An 18,242-nucleotide genomic window follows, 5' to 3' on the forward strand; every position below is an offset into this window, starting at 1 on the left:
TGCCTCAAGAAGCTGTCATTCCTTTTTTGCACTTTTGGTAGTCTGATAATGTGATTTTTGGTTACAACGCTACTCCTGGATACAGGCTATATAAGCCAATTTTTGTAATTTTGTAAGAAAAAAAATAATATATTCATTACAAATTAGTCATGGGACACTTCACAGTAACTCGCAGAAAATTGCTTACTGTGACCAGCAAGTATAAAATGTTTTCATGTAGCCATAGGCATAAAGTAAAATGTGACTAATGAATACTTGTCGTTTCCAGTGATATTTGTTATTTTGACAGAAATAAAATTGAATTCATATGACCCATAGCTGATGCACATTAAGGGAGTTTTCAAGAAATTATCTGTAAATAAATTTATGACTGCTGGAAAAACAGGTACCCTATTGTCTTTTGCAAAAAATGTGATTGTATCAGTCAAATGTTATAGTTATTGACTGTCTCTTTGATCAGTTTTGATAGTTCTTTTGGGCTTTATGGTCATGATTGGACTACAGTTAGGCAAGTTTGTAAGTCTCATGTACATATGGTGGGACAACAATATCCAGCAATGTGATCATTCAGATTTATCTATTATATACCTACATTTATTGTTGGTCCAATATTGATTTATCTATTATATACCTACATTTATTGTTGGTCCAATATTGATTTATCTGTTATACACCTACATTTATTGTTGGTCCAATATTGATTTATCTATTATATACCTACATGTATTGTTGGTCCAATATTGATTTATCTATTATATATCTACATTTATTGTTGGTCCCATATTGATTTATCTATCATATACCTACATTTATTGTTGGTCCTATATTGATTTATCTATTATATACCTACATTTATTGTCAGTCCAATATTGATTTATCTATTATATACCTACATTTATTGCTTGTCCAATATTGATTTATCTATTATATACCTACATTTATTGTCAGTCCAATATTGATTTATCTATTATATACCTACATTTATTGTTGGTCCTATATTGATTTATCTATTATATACCTACATTTATTGTCAGTCCAATATTGATTTATCTATTATATACCTACATTTATTGCTTGTCCAATATTGATTTATCTATTATATACCTACATTTATTGCTTGTCCCATATTGATTTATCTATTATATACCTACATTTATTGCTTGTCCTATATTGATTTATCTATTATATACCTACATTTATTGTCAGTCCAATATTGATTTATCTATTATATACCTACATTTATTGTCAGTCCAATATTGATTTATCTGTTATATACCTACATTTATTGCTTGTCCTATATTGATTTATCTATTATATACCTACATTTATTGCTTGTCCTATATTGATTTATCTATTATATATCTACGTTTATTGTTGGTCCCATATTGATTTATCTATCATATACCTACATTTATTGTTGGTCCTATATTGATTTATCTATTATATACCTACATTTATTGTCAGTCCAATATTGATTTATCTATTATATACCTACATTTATTGCTTGTCCAATATTGATTTATCTATTATATACCTACATTTATTGTCAGTCCAATATTGATTTATCTATTATATACCTACATTTATTGTTGGTCCTATATTGATTTATCTATTATATACCTACATTTATTGTCAGTCCAATATTGATTTATCTATTATATACCTACATTTATTGCTTGTCCAATATTGATTTATCTATTATATACCTACATTTATTGCTTGTCCCATATTGATTTATCTATTATATACCTACATTTATTGCTTGTCCTATATTGATTTATCTATTATATACCTACATTTATTGTCAGTCCAATATTGATTTATCTATTATATACCTACATTTATTGTCAGTCCAATATTGATTTATCTATTATATACCTACATTTATTGCTTGTCCTATATTGATTTATCTATTATATACCTACATTTATTGCTTGTCCTATATTGATTTATCTATTATATACCTACATTTATTGTCAGTCCAATATTGATTTATCTATTATATACCTACATTTATTGCTTGTTCAATATTGATTTATCTATTATATACCTACATTTATTGTTGGTCCCATATTGATTTATCTATCATATACCTACATTTATTGTTGGTCCTATATTGATTTATCTATTATATACCTACATTTATTGCTTGTCCTATATTGATTTATCTATTATATACCTACATTTATTGTCAGTCCAATATTGATTTATCTATTATATACCTACGTTTATTGTGGGTCCCATATTGATTTATCTATTATATACCTACATTTATTGTCGGTCCCATATTGATTTATCTATTATATACCTACATTTATTGTCGGTCCCTTATTGATTTACCTATTATATACCTACATTTATTGTGGGTCCCATATTGATTTATCTATTATATACCTACATTTATTGTAGGTCCCATATTGATTTATCTATTATATACCTACATTTATTGTTGGTCCCTTATTGATTTACCTATTATATACCAAATTTATTGTGGGTCCCATATTGATTTATCTATTATATACCTACATTTATTGTAGGTCCCATATTGATTTATCTATTATATACCTACATTTATTGTTGGTCCCTTATTGATTTACCTATTATATACCTACATTTATTGTGGGTCCCATATTGATTTATCTATTATATACCTACATTTATTGTAGGTCCAATATTGATTTATCTATTATATACCTACATTTTTATTGTTTGTCCCACATTGATTTATCTATTATATACCTACGTTTATTGTCGGTCCCATATTGATTTATCTATCATATACCTACATTTATTGTCAGTCCCATATTGATTTATCTATCATATACCTACATTTATTGTCGGTTCCATATTGATTTATCTATTATATACCTACATTTTTATTGTTGGTCCCATATTGATTTATCTATTATATACCTACAATTTTATTGTTGGTCCCATATTGATTTATCTGTTATATACCTACATTTATTGTCGGTCCAGTGGCATCATTATAAGTTGCATAAACACATCATATGACTTGACCTGATTGTACATACTGTTGTATCATGATAAAATGCTGTGAAACGCTGCTTAGCAATAAACTTGTTGTGACGTGTAATACACATGATGGGTTAACTCCTTGACAACATCAAATAATGAGAAAGTTACTGGATCATCTCATGGAATGCATTTTGATAGAAGGCATGCATAAAAAAATAGTAAATAGTCCTGAAATGCCTTCAAGCTATCAGTAATAGTTTGCAGAGGTTTTTTTATTTTAATAATGAACTTAGGTAGAGATATACAGCATAAATTGATGAGTTAGTGGACAAGTAGTAGAGTTGTGTATTGCTCTGATTTTTGTATAGTGATACTGGGCATTGTATTGCGATACTGGTCATTATATTGAGATACATATTGCAGTATACTGGGAAAATGTGCTGACAGTGCAAAAAATATTACTAAACAGGAGGTGAAAGTTTCATATAACTAATTCCTTTTAGATCATGTTACGTGAACATTAATAGGAAACATTGTTACACTTGGGTAGGTCTGATCTACATTAAAAAAAGTTTAATTTGCATCATCATAACTCTGGCCATATTGTTGGCTGTAATGGAAAGGATGTCATCAAATGTGGGAAGTGAAGTTTGTCATCACATCTCTGAACATCACCTCTGCATGACATTCCTTGCAAATGGCATGGTTATCTATTGCTCATCTTTTTTGAGCAAGTTTCATTCAAAAATGCTGCCATACGAGTGATTCAAGGTTCAGTGTCTGCCATCTTGAGTTGTTGCTATGCAGCAGACAGGACATAACAAAGTTTGACCATTTCCTTAGCAACCCATCATTCAGAAATATTTTTGGGTTGTTAAGACTGAAGGTATTAACTGGGGCAATTATTCTAATAAAACTTAGGTTGAAGTAGGCATTTTATTTGTACACTATTTATCAAATTACCATTAAAAAAATTGTTCACTGACAATGTACTGTGTTACATTTACCAGCAGGATCTATACCACAATATCAGACCTGTTAACCGTTACATTTTTTTTAAAAAACTACAAAAATATGATTAATGCTGTGAAATCAAGATAATTGTTAGTAAACCAGACCAATTTTACTATAGTACGTCAGACACTTTAACTGTGCATATTTTTTCATGCTAAGCATCTGCATGACTAAACTGTTGATTATAGAATTTGTTTAAAATGGCATCCAGCCACTGACATATATTCAAGACATAAGGAAAAATAAGCCTCTTAAATAGTTTTAATAATTAGTACAGAAGAATAAGAAGGAATATTCAGATTGTTCTGATTAAAAGCAGGAAGGGACACAATTTTACTTATTGGACATGTTGATTTGAGTTTGTCACCTGGTGGGAGATTCCATATGTGGTCATCATGTTAAATGAAGAAAAATATTCCAAGAATTGTGTCAGGTGAAGTTTGTGTAACTGTACAAGAGGTAAATAAGGTCTATATGTACTTTACAAACTTTTCAGATAAACAATGTTTGCCATAGATTTATCAGTTTGGAAAACCGACTGTTTAAAATACAAATTTTCCATCTTGACAACAGCAGTACATGATTTTGTTACACTTTACTGAAAACTGGACAGACTTAAGGAAAAAAATCAACTGCCTTACAGAGACAACCTTGTTAGGGTTGGCAGATCTGCAATATACTGATACAGTAAATACACCCCCACCCACACCCCCATGGAAAGTAGATACTGTAGTTCACTCTTTTGCTGTGGTATTAGTTTCCAGGGATTACATGGTTGCTCCAAACCACAAATTGTGTGTGTGTTTTGGATTTTTAACATTGCTTTAACAATTTTTTGGTCATATCACTATGATGTCTGCAGTGTGGCGGTTTATAGTAATGTCTAGCACTGGGGCATCATGCCGCAGACATGTAGCATGATGTCCCACCCAGTCACATTATCTTGACACCAGGCTGACTAGTCCTAACTCTGACCTCTAAATACTGAGTGCCAAGCGAGGCAGCTGTTAATACCATTTTGGTATGACTTGGCTGGGGATCAAACCCACGACCTCCTGCATCTGAGGCAGACACTTTAACCACTAGGCCACTGGAGTGGTAACCCACAAATTGGTTGACCCAGTAAAATGCAAGCTACCTGATACAGATTACCACCCCCTCCTCCAGCTCCAATGCACGCACTCTCACAGATACATTGCATGCATTAAAAAAAAAATCTGCATTTTTTATTTGCTGCAATGCACATGTACACAGTATCAGGAATTGTAGGAAAATCAGGGATGGTGCTGACATTAATCAAGTTGTCACCAAAAACATCGCCAACCTCAATATTTTGTAGCCAATTTTCAAAAAGATGTCACCATTTTCATAATACAGTTATCTTGATATCCCTATTACAAAGGCAATATTATTGACTAAAGTGGGTGCAGAAGTAAGTGGTGGAGGGCTACAAAATCAAATTTCACATACAAGTGAAATTTTGTTACAGGTGACTTGATGTCAGTGAGTAGGATTTACATTGAGAGAAAATAAACGATTTAAATTTTGATTAATTGAAGACAAAACTAATCTGAACTACACATGTGTACTGACAATTTTCAATTGCATAGAAAAATCTGAAATACCTAAAGTACTGTACATGGTATGAAAAATCCATAAATTCGAGAATAGGCACATGTTTGAAAATTTATCATTCTCATCACATTAAGAAGCACAGATAGCTTGTATGTAAACAAAAAGTCCTTGTTTTATCTATCCCACTGTCAGCAAACACTTGTCACTAAACAATTCAATCAGATAGTCATGGTAGCCAGTAGCACATGGCTTTATAGTTGTTGACATGCCATATGTACATGGCCTAGATTTTGGTCAGCTGGAGAAAGCAAAGGGGATGAGGCTGTTAATAGAGAAATGAAAACAAGTGAAACAAGTGAACAAAATAAAAAGTTTGCGAAACATCTTTGCGATCAAATATATATATAAGTGCTCAGATCACTTTGGAAAAATGCAGCAATTAATCAGCTTCCATTGATTTTATATAAGTTTGGTTCTGACTTCCTTTGATGAAAGGTGCTTTGTTTTTATTGAAGATTGAGGTTGGCTTGTTTTGATGAAGGGTGCATGTGTTGTTGAAGTCACTGCTAAATGCAGACTTTCGTGGACCAAACACATGCCAGTTTGTTATTGCAGCAGTAACATCAAATAATTGTAGTAGCACATTGAGATGGATTTTTTTATATTTATTTTGCTTAGTATTTATACAAAACAATCCCAGATTCAAAGGTAATCAGTTTTTGGGTTGTCTTTTTTTTTAAAGTTTCAGCAAAACTATGTTTTGGGTATATACCCCCCCAAAAAATCCATGTCACTTGGTCATTGCAGCTACTCCTGTTCCTGTCTTTGAGGTTAATCGATTGTAGCTAATCTGGTAGCATGACAATATGAGTTTATCAGAGCTTACAGTACCCAGTCTAGGTGTCTGCATAATTGGATTATGTTGTAAAAACATGCTGTTAAGATGTGTTTGTCAATATGAACATTTATATAACGATAGATAGCTCCCAGTGCATTTTATATCCACGTTGGCAGCTTCACCTTCATGGTGCCTTTGAATTTTGCACGCCGAAACCCAAGATTGCATAAACAAGTTTAAACAGCCCCAAAAGTGTTGTCACAAAATAAATCGCCAGATGGTATATTTCCTCGATAAGAAGTTAAAAAGCATTGCAGTTTGCGACATTGGTGAAGCCTAGTGCCATCCCTGAGAATCAGTAAGGATAAAGAGAAAAGAGAAATAGTGTATTATGTTTAAGTACAAGTATTATCAACAGTTAAAAAATGAATAATGAAATGATCAACAAAAGTTGATTCAATTCTTATTGACATCATTCCTTTATTCCAGTGAAACTGCTGTTGAAAACTGTATTAAATAAATATTAAATAATATTAAATAGATGCACTTTCTTTATTCTCTGTATTTTTCTCTGTGATTCATGTTGTGATCCAATTAATTGAATGATCTGCATAAAACAGATAAATGCAAGCAGTTTTAGCTGTAATTAGAAGTGCCAAACCTTTCTGCTAAAATGTATATCCTCCTGACAGCACATCTCATTTTATCCCTTCATTTATAATCAGATGGAACAACAAGACGGTAAAATAATATTATTGCTTGAGGCACAGGTACTAATTGGCACAGTGTATGTATACTAATTACAGTACAGTTCTAAAACTCGCACTTCACTGACTTTTAGTCATAGCCATTAAATGTCATGTTAGTCAAGTCTCCTGGTTCACAAAAGCATTTGTTACCATATATACTTGATTTTAAGTCAAGTCCAACCACAAACTACACAGACCCAGATCTGCTGTGACATAGTGCACCAGCAAATCTGGATCTGTGCAGTTTGTTAGTAGTAGTCAGTAGAACAAACAACATATACTTTTGCCAGCAGGTGCATTATGCTATGGCAGATCACGATCGTTTTTTTGTTTGCAGCTGAATCGACTTATGAATAAGAAAAAATATGGTATGTAAAAATCCCCAAACAGCATAAGTACACAAGTGTAGCTTTGTCAAAGTCACTGATAGTCTCTCAGACATTTACTTATGAGACACGATTACCCAAATTGAAGTTTTAATGTTTCAAGGTCCATTGATTAAATTTATTGATCTATATTAGTAACATCTATTTCTTCTCATAGTCTCTATAATGTCTCTCACATATCAGTGGAAGTGGGAATTTTTCCTTTTCTTTGCTGTGTTAATGCCATGGTTTTCAGCTGTATGGACAGTGGTTTAAGCAAAAGATCATACGAATGTACTTAACTACTCTGTTGATGGCAGCATTGGCTCTATATGAGGGTTAGCACTCATTGTAAGTCATTGTGGCAGGTGTTTCATTGTTGCTAACACTGGTGGCAGTATTGTTTTAAACCGCTATTCTATTGATCACCTTTTGTTATCAACAGTTTTGTTTTCTTGTATTTTTTACTTTGGGTATTTGTTCAGGTTGATCTACAAAATTAAATGTAAATTTATGTACAAACTCTGACATGATGAATCGTGAATTTAAGGTTACACAAAAAAGTGCCCATTTCTTTTAACGAAAATATGAAAAATAATACCTGTGAAAGAAATGAAACCACAGTAAATATGTTTATATTTTATGATTTTAGTCATTTTCTGCAGTCTGGAAAGGCGCAGGAAAGTTTTGTACACAGGCTTAGAGGAGATGGTGATGTCCTGCAGAAGATCTTGAACTTTGTGTGGACAATATGGGAGGACACAGTGGATGTAAGTTTCAGAAATAAATGACAATTATGAATTGCCAGTACTACAAAACTATCAGTGTGGCCGAGTTGTCTAAAGCGCTGTCTGTTACGGATCACTGCCATCTCACCTGTCTGCGTGGGTTCGAGTGGGTATGTGAAAAAGCTTGCCAGTAGCTTCTCGTGGGTTGGTGATTCTTTCCGGGGTTTTCCTGGGTTCTTCCTCCATCATTAATACTGGCCGCCATGTATAGCCTATTGTGTGCTGAAAAATGGTGTTAAACCCTACAACAACAACAAAACTATCGGATAGTCTTGACAATAAAAATTTAGTGCAGAGACATCTTTTGTACAAGATCTCTGTATAAAATCAATCTCATAAATTTATTTAAAAAACCACCCCCATGTTTAATCAGTACTCAATATTAAGGACACCTGTTCATGAGAGGAATTGTTTAAAAACCCTTAGTGACCCTGATAGAGTCATTGCACAATACATCTGACTATTGATGGAATAAATATATAAAAATGTTATTTAGGTAAGTAAAATTTCCATAACAATTGGTTAATATGTTTAAAATAGCAAATTGTTGTCACATTACATTGAATAATACAAATTTATTTTAAACAATTCTACGATATGGTGTTCTCTATTTCTGGTCTTATAAAAAGTTAGCATACAGTAAGTTCAGAACTTTACTTTAGTGGTTGAGAATTGTTCACGTAAAATATGAACTAACTGATAAAAGTTAATTAGCAAACTAACACTACATTAGAAATTGTACTGTCCGAAACATCATTGGTACCAAAGAGACTGACAGATGTAACCAACATTGGGAGCAAAACACATCTTTGAAACGGTGATTAGGGATAGAAAAGGTTATTTTAATAAAAAGTAGATAACAGGAACTGAGTTATTTGCTCTGATTTGATGATAATTTAAATGAAAGTAATGGTGTAATGACTACCTTAATTTTTCCTTCCTTCAAAGATCAACTTTTGAATAACTTTGATCTGTAATGGCTTCCCTCTAGTACTACTCTTTGATAAAATATCACAACCTTACTTCCTTTTCATTAAAGATCCAATGCATTGTGCTCATTCAGTAAGATCTTCTGTAAATATTGGTCACATTTTCTTTTTATAAAAACAAAAGAATATGTTAGATTATTATAAGACCCATGCTGTCTATTCCATTTGAAAAATTAAACTGGGATAAAAACTTAAACTTTGTCATTAGCATTTATTAAATAATAAAACTGTCATTTTGCTGTCTCTCGACATGTGCAAACAGGTGTGTTTTCTGTTAATCATGTTGCACTTTGGTTAGATCACCAGTGCAGATCAGACTCTCATCAGAAAACCCTTATGGTAAAGTATAGGGCAAATACTTCCAAGGTTTTAGAAGATAGCAGTAAGAGGGGTGTACAAAGTTCAAGTTACCATTGAATTTTAAGAAGTGACCTCTCTTTTGAACAGAATAGGAACAAATGCTGTCCAGGTAAAAGTGAGAGCAAATCAAGAAAGTGTGTATGTGTGTGTGTGCGCACTAAGGTTTCTCATATTTTAACTGTACTCCATTTTTTAATTTGCATATTTGAATTTAACATTGTTATTAAGGAATGGATTTTCTTGGACTGGAAAGTTCTGTTTTATGCATGCCATAAACACATTTTATATGACTGTCATATTAATATACAGTCTATTCATACAAAAATACAGAAAAGATCTAAAGAAGATAATTATGAAAAAGACCTCGATTAACGGCAAAGCCACCATTAATTTCTATTCACTGTGCATGAATCCATCAATACACTGCTATTTTCCAACCAATATCAAATTCATGTGTTTAAAGGTCAATCAGCTATTAAAATATGTGAACGTGTAAGAGTTTTATTATTTTGGCATGATCTCAACGTCTACTAAGGCTTTCTAGAATAAATTTTGTCTTGGGCTACAACACTGGGCATCTCAAAAGCCATAAACTACTGTCACCATTGAACATAAAGAAGTGACAGGGTGAAATCGTTTTTGCTTATAGAAAATGAAGGAAGAGGTTACATTTTTTGGGTGACTTGGTCACTATCTTTGGTAGATTGATCCCTGAGAATAGAATGAAATCCAGTGTAGAATATAACATTTGTAAACAAAATTTGTATTGGTGGAAAAAAATTACCTTCAGGTTAAAGATAGTTCCTAAGATGTTACTTACACCATTAAAATAAAGGAGTCTTGAGAAACTACTCCGTTAAATCTCACTATCATGGAATCAGTTATACTGCCTTCTTCAGCAACTAATGTTGATCATGTGACATTAAACTAGGATGAGGGGCTTGAATTAACACCCATCTGTCATGTGACCATTATAGGTCATGTGATCAGCATTAGTCACTGAAGAAGGCATTGTGATATTGCCAAAAATTTTGAACTCTGAAGATATTTATGCTCTAAGTATGAGAAATTACTAATGATCATTCGAGTATGCATAATCCATGGTATGTGATGTCTTAGGGATAATGGATTTGTTTTGTTGCATAATGCCAATGAATTTTACTAATCCATACCAACTCTCTGATGTATTGTTTGATGAGATAAAGCAGGGGTCATGGTTTCTAATTAGAATCATAAATGTCACCTGCTTGATGTGGTTTTGTGTATAACAATGCCCACACTGACAACCAGTCATATATTTGTTAACTGAATCAAGCTACTGGTAGTAAAAAGAAAAGAATTATAAAAAATTATCCAACAATTTGATAACCAACCATCAGTGGAAAAATAAAGCTACCGTAAACTTCCAGCAAGCAGAAATCTTGAAATTCTTGAGAGGATTTCACCCACCATAAAGTGCAGCCAAATAAATTTTAAAATCATTTTTGGGTAATCTGATTTTTGGGTATGTGTAATATGATTTTAATAAAGTCAAAATGTTTTTCATGCGGTATTTTATTTCATTCAATTCTACAAATGTTATTTTACTTTGGCTGAATGCTGACACAGATTATTTTGTATAGTACAAGCCTTCACATGTCGTATGTATCCACAAGCATATATAAATGGTATATTTATTTAGGAGCTATTGTTGTAAAAAGTTACTGCTTTTAGAAGTGTTATGGCTTTTGGAATTGTGTGGGTGTAAGATTTAACATTTACATAATAATTAATATCTTTTTCAGGTGATAAGATTGACAGCAAAAGATATATTTGACTATCTGATAAGCATTCATTTGCAGGCAGTCTCCTCTTGTCTGGGTAAGTAAAACCGTATGAGTTTGAAATTCAAGAGACAGCATGACATTTGGTAGACAAGATAATGGATTGTCTCAGTAATACATTGAACTGTCCTTACCATCTATATTCACATATAAGTTGACTGTAAGTCAACACACCCACCTTTTTTTAGGGCTGCAAAGTCATACCAAAGACTTATAAAAATGGTACTAACAGCTACTTCGCTTGGCACTCAGCATTAGTTTTAGGACTGGTCGGCCTGGTGCCAGGATAATGTGACTGGGTGGGACATAATGCTACATGTCTTTGGCATGATGCCTCAGTGCTAGACATCACAATAAACTGCCACACTGCATACATTGTAGCAATATAACTGAAAAATTGTTAAAGTTAAGTTAAAAATCCAAATCACACACACACACACACACACACACACATACTAATGAGAGATCCTCTATTTCTGTCATAATTTCACTTTGTGTTAATGGTAGCTTTCAGGTTGATAAAAACCTTCAGTGAGCAAAATACATGCATTGAAAAATTTGAAGATAAATGAGACAAATTTTAAAAAAAACAATATTTTAACAAGTTGGTTTTCTTTCATTTCTTACCACCACAGTAACTTATTACCAAGTTTTTGTAATAGTGCCATATGAATCAGTATTTGTTGAACTTATTTAGAGTGCTTGTATTTTTTCTCTTGTACTTGGGGGCCCAGAGTGGCCGAGTGGTCTAAAGCGCTCACCGTTCCGGATCACTGCCATCTCACCTCTGTCTGCGTGGGTTCGAGTCCAAGGCTCAGCTAGCATGGTTACGTGGGAAAGCCTGCCAGTAGCTTCTCGTGGGTCGGTGGTTCTTCCCAGGGTTTTTCATGGTTCTTCCTCCACCAGTTATACTGGCCGCCATGTATAACCTATCTTGTGCTGAAAAATGGTGTTAACCCTAGAACAACAACAATTCTCTTGTACTTAATTTATAAAATGCTGCACAGTTCCTGTCCTATGTATTTGCTGCCTGCATATAACTTTTAAAAGGTTTTGTCATTTATTTCAGGTGCAAATGATGAAGATGAATTCCTCCGCAAATTGGCACTGTCTTTATGTCAGGAGGTTTCTTGGTCTTGTAAAGGGAAATATAATACTTTGTCTTCCCTTGTCAGCCATCTTGGATCTAGATGGCTACTACAACTGCATCCTGGCATAGGCTCAGAGGTCATTGATCAGATCCAGGAGCAGACCTTGGCTTGCTACGTAAGACAACATTTTCCAGCATTTCTTTTTCATGAACGAACTATTCTGGCACATTGTGTATGCTTGTATTTTTAGTTTTGGTACGGGGTGACAAGATTAGTTTTACTCCCTTGATTTCAGCATGGTTAAAGTTGTTTTTATTTTGACTGCACAAGTCAATAAAATAAAACCACATTTCTCCATACACCTCTCCCTCGATAACTCATGCACAGCAGGGTCCAGAAAATCATGTTGGGGGGTTAGGGAACTGGGCTGTTTAATGACTGAATCCTCCTTTTACAATTGCATCGATAATAATTGTGAATGACACACTTTTTCTAATGAATTTGTTCATTATTCTGTATAAAAACCTTTATTTTCAAAATTTTCAGCATGTAAAAGATCATTTCAGCTGGTTTCAACAACCATCACGTATATGAGAAAACGTGTATTACATCACTGCTTTTTGTTTTGTTGATTATTCTGGTTCTCGGCGTGATTTTAATTAGTATATTAGGAAGTTGGGAGTCACAGAGGCCAGAAACTAGACTATGTGTCGATATACCACCAAACAAGATTCCTTTTTTCCAAAACTACCGACATTTATTTCGTGAGACAATCGCCTACGTCAAACCTCAACGTTTGTATTGTTCAATTAGCACAGTATTGACGTCGTGATTTCATTGAAAGCAATAGTGAAACTTCTTATTATTCTTGAGGATATATCTAAGTGCCAGTTCAGAAATTCTCAGAAAATCGCTTGCCACAGTGATTCGTATGTGAAACCAAGCTCTTTATTTTATGAAGAATTCATTTTGCTTGGCTGCCATGCTATCTTTGATCACAGTTATGAAAGAGTTGGTTAATTTAAGGTAGTTCATTTGGTACATTTAAGTAAAATACAAATAATGCAGTGAAATGTGGTGTTGTTTTTATTATCATCTCTTTGATCCCACACATCATATAAATTTGAGAATATTCTAACAAATAAAGACTGTATTTTGCTATTATATTGAGGTAGAAAAATAGTTTTTACTTTAAAAAAGATTGGCACCAGATGTCAAGCAAAACAGGCTTTATTTATATGACTAATGAATGTTATATGGCTGAAAAATATTAGTAGTGGGATTTTTGTAAACTTCAAAACATGTCAGATCCGAAAAAAGGACAAAATCAATTACACTTTACAAATTTAAAAAGAATACAAGAGTGATTTAATACAGCATTCCGACTGAGCACATTTTATTGCTTGTTATGCAATTTATGGACTATAATATGACGTTCATTCAGCAAAAAGTTAGACATGTCATCATTTGCTCTCTTTCCAAATGGCCTTCAGCCTTGCCAGTCCAACTGTTCTTGCTGCAATCCTAGAAAGAACCTCAGGTTTGGAACCTTCATCAGAGGCAATAGCACCTCAGTACTTGAAGCTTGTCACAGTACCCAGCTTCTGTCCACTCACTTTTATTTCCTTTCGGATGGTTGTTTGTCATTGGCTTGGTCTTTTCAGCGCTGATCTCCATCCCATACCTTGGTGATGCTTGGTTGACATGGTTCACTAAGGTTTCTAGTGCTTGTACGTCTCATGCTAAGCCATTGATATCATCAACAAAGCTCAAGTTCGTGATTGCTCTGCCACCAACAATGACACTGCACTCATGGTCTTCCAAGGCATTGAACATGATCCTTTTCTCGTAGACATTGAAGAGAGTGGGTGAGAGGAGCAACTCGTCTGATTCTGACTGGTTCTGAACCAGTCTTCTATTGCCATTGACTAGAACTGCACTAGCCACCTTGTCTTACAGGTTTTCTATAGTGCTGATTAGTTTTGCATTTATGTTGTATATCCGCATGGTGGCCCACAAGGCTGCATGCTATACCTTGTAGAAAGCCTTCTTGAAGTCAATGAAGACATGATAGAGTTCCTGTTGATGCTGCAGATACTTTTCACATTATATTCTAAGGTTGAAGTTCTTTTCTGTAGGACTATGTCCTTCTGTGAAACCAGCCTGTTTTTGGGCAATTATGTTGCGGATGATCTTTAGCATAACCTTGCTTGGGTGACTGATGGGGCTGATTTTTCAGCTGTTCTGGCACAGCTGCAGTCCCTTTCTTAGGTAGAGTGACAATCAGAGACTCGGACCATAGGGTGGGCCATTCTCCTGTTTGCCAGATTTTGGTACAGATTGTTGTGAGGTCATCTATCATGGAGGTTCCTCCTGCTTGAACAAATTCTGCTGGTATCCCCAGCTGACTTCCCCTTCTTCAGTGCCTTTATTTCAGCTTCTATTTCATCCCAGAGGATAGGGTTTTCCGCCTTTGTTATGGTCAGTGGGAAGTTTAGTACAGCTATGTCTCCATAAGTCTGCTGGTTGTAAAGCTCAGAACAGTATTCCATCTATCTGTTAATAATTTCTTGGTCTTCTGTGAGACTCTTGCCAGCCTTGTCCTGGATTGTATTAGGTCTCGCCTGTTTCTCAGGCCTTGTACCAGCTGGTATGTCTTTTTACTGTTATTCTAGTTCAGGCTTATCTTGATTTCCTTACGTTGGTCCTGTAATCAGCTTTTCTTTAATCCTGTTGTTAATCCCCCTGTATTATGCTCCTTCAAGGTCTCCCCACTTCCAGTTAGTTTTCTCCAACACATCACATGATTTCCACTTCCTGTGTCAGCTCCTGGGAAGCTACGTGTTCTGGCAATGTTGATGCTAGATTGTTATTAATTCCGCACCAAGATGTAGTCAATCTGATTGTGATGTTTCCATCTGGACTGTACCAGGTCCATCTTCTAGATGGTTTATGGGGCCATTCCTCTCTCACTGGTCTTTTCATTACAGTATGGACCACAGACTTCTTGCCATCTTCCTGTGTATCTTCTTTTCCTTGAGTAACTACAATATCCCTCTTGTGTGCCTGATAAATGAGAATTTGATGCTGGTTGTAGAATGCATCCACTTCTTTGGCATCATAGTTAGATATTGTGTCAGAGAGCATAAAAATTATAAACATTTACAAACACATCCTGTATTTGTAATTTCAAAAAAATCGAGAGATTATTGTTATTTTGGAGAGTCTTGAAAGAGAAACATCTTGAGATTTGTAAAATGCATGTTTTATAATCCAAAATGTTCTTTAATTCCATTCAGTAATGTATGTTACCCTTGAAAAAATTAATTTCATCCTGGAAATTTATATTTAGAAAAGCATAAGAACCCTGATATTTAGATTCCACTAATCGAGACAAAAGACAAAATTGAATGTTGAAAGCAAAAATATGGCACTGAATATTTAGTTACATAATATACTAAGATATAAATACTGTATACCAAAGATTTTTCTTGACTTGTCTTGGTGCTCATGTAGTGATATAAATGAAAACGTGTACACTTCAGTGCTAAATAAAAACATGCCATGTGCCTTTCAGGGACTCATTGTGACAGCTAGCCACTCATTTTGTAGAAGCTGAAGTCAGCAAATATTCAGTTTGAGATTTTTTTTTATGATGACATGAAGAAATTGGACACGTTCTGGACTGCTTAGAGGAATACAATTAGAGGAACACAACTAGATTTGATATATCAAATAATGCATCACCACCAGCTGTTGAACACGATTTTAATTTTGTGTAGAGACTTCATATTTGGGGAAGAAATTGCCCATATCACACTTTCACATTGCTTTTTTTCAAAAGTAAAATACAACTGAGAATCGAAAACTTATGTATGCATGCTAATTTTATTGATTGCACTGTTCAACCTTGTAAATGTTTGACAAAATTGAACCAGACTTTCAGAAGGCCATTACCAACTATTCTTTTACGTAAGAATACATTATAATAGTTTAAACAGTGAATTATTATGGGCGATATATTTGAATAGGTAATAAATCTGTTTTGTGCTGTGATAATGATACATGCCCACATCTTTTACCTAATCTAGGGATACTAATATGAGGAAAAATCCAAAGTAAAACTTTTTACTTCATGCAAAACAAATTCACAGAAGAAGCTCAGATCTTCATTAAAAATGTCGAAGGAAATATTAGATGCTAAGCAAATTTCAGAATCATGTTAAGAAGAAATAACTCACTTCTGATATTTATAGTAATTGAATAAATAAATAAATAAACAAAACATTTTAATTACTTTATTTTAGATTTACTGACTTTGTCCTATTGAAGTACTGACTTTGTCCTATTGAAGTACTGACTTTGTCTTCAGTACTTTGTCCTGTTGAAGTACTGACTTTGTCCTGTTGAACTACTGACTTTGTCCTGTTGAAGTACTGACTTTGTCCTATTGAAGTACTGACTTGTATGATAGCTTCCTATAACTCCTTTAAAAAAATGGTATTTAAAGTTTTGATTTTTACTGTTTGACTACAAGGACCAGCTGCACTAAATGGCTGTCTAGAAAAAAAATCCAGTTAATTACCTCATTACTCAGTTGAAAAACACTTATTTCATACTGTCATTCACTGCAACGTTTAGCAGCAGGCGCTTATTTTACTTGTGATTGTTCTCCATCACTTCGGGTGTTTTATTTTTCCTTTCATTGTATCCTGACTTGTTTTCAGAATCTTCCTTTGAACCACTTAAAATTTTCTAAATTGTTTTATTGGTGGCCAACAGGAATGATATTCTTTAACTCAAGAAAATGATCTTTAACATGCATCTTGTGTTAGGACAGGTGATAAGTCACATTAATCAGGACAGCAGATTTATCATTTCTGTCGGCAATTTGTGAAATTTGATGACAGCTGTGGCAGGTAACATAAATCATAATAACAAATTAATTATTTCAGCAATTTTTTAAATGGACAGAGTTGCAAAAGGTGATAAAAAGTAAGATGCCAGCAATATTCATCTTAACAAAATCTGGCTGTGAAACTGCACAGGATTTGTTGTAGTTGGCTGAGTTGCAATACCGAGTCTTTGAATGCTGATAGTATATTTTTCTAACAGGACCGTGTCATAAAGTTGAATAAAGCACAGAAAATAAAGGATTGATATCTGAAAATACATTATAATTGATTTTGATCGGCCAAGAGTTTAAATTAAAAAAGAAGCAATAATAAATCAATTTTCCTTTTTATGTGTCATAATATTTGGTATGGATATCGTTTTAAATTGAATAAATATCCAATGTAACTTGGTCCTTATTTTGTATTTTTATATAGGCCAGTGACTTGTATGAAAAACTGTTTACAAAAGACATGGATATTGACAGAGCTACCTGGATGACAACATGGGTGGACTCTGTAGTGACCATTCTGTGTGGGAACAGTAAGCTGCAAAAGAAACTCACTCAAGAGGTATACCAATAGTAATGCCATCCCACTTGATTAAAAAGAATTGGATCTAGATTTTGCTCAGCCTCATTTTTATATTCTTACATAGTCTTAAGGCAGTGTGGCCCTTTCATCAATGTTGTTGTTGTTGTTGTACGGTTTAACGCCATTTTTCAGCACAAGATAGGCTATACATGGCGGCCAATATTAATGGTGGAGGAAGAACCCGG

General features: G+C 33.8%; 1 protein-coding gene across 1 annotated transcript in view; it reads left to right on the plus strand.

Annotated features, from left to right (window-relative positions):
* The window catches only part of LOC149805676 (tRNA (32-2'-O)-methyltransferase regulator THADA-like), a 135,083-nt gene that overhangs the window by 26,636 nt on the left and 90,205 nt on the right, over positions 1–18,242 (plus strand). The window contains exons 11-14 of the mRNA XM_089950327.1: positions 8,173–8,290; positions 11,442–11,517; positions 12,550–12,746; positions 17,902–18,036. Of these exons, the coding sequence (XP_089806453.1) occupies positions 8,173–8,290; positions 11,442–11,517; positions 12,550–12,746; positions 17,902–18,036 (526 nt within the window). The remainder of the gene's footprint in view (positions 1–8,172; positions 8,291–11,441; positions 11,518–12,549; positions 12,747–17,901; positions 18,037–18,242) is intronic.

Source organism: Sinohyriopsis cumingii, chromosome 2 (genome assembly GCF_028554795.1).
Source record: "Sinohyriopsis cumingii isolate HCF-2022 chromosome 2, ASM2855479v2, whole genome shotgun sequence".
NCBI lineage: Eukaryota > Metazoa > Mollusca > Bivalvia > Unionida > Unionidae > Sinohyriopsis > Sinohyriopsis cumingii.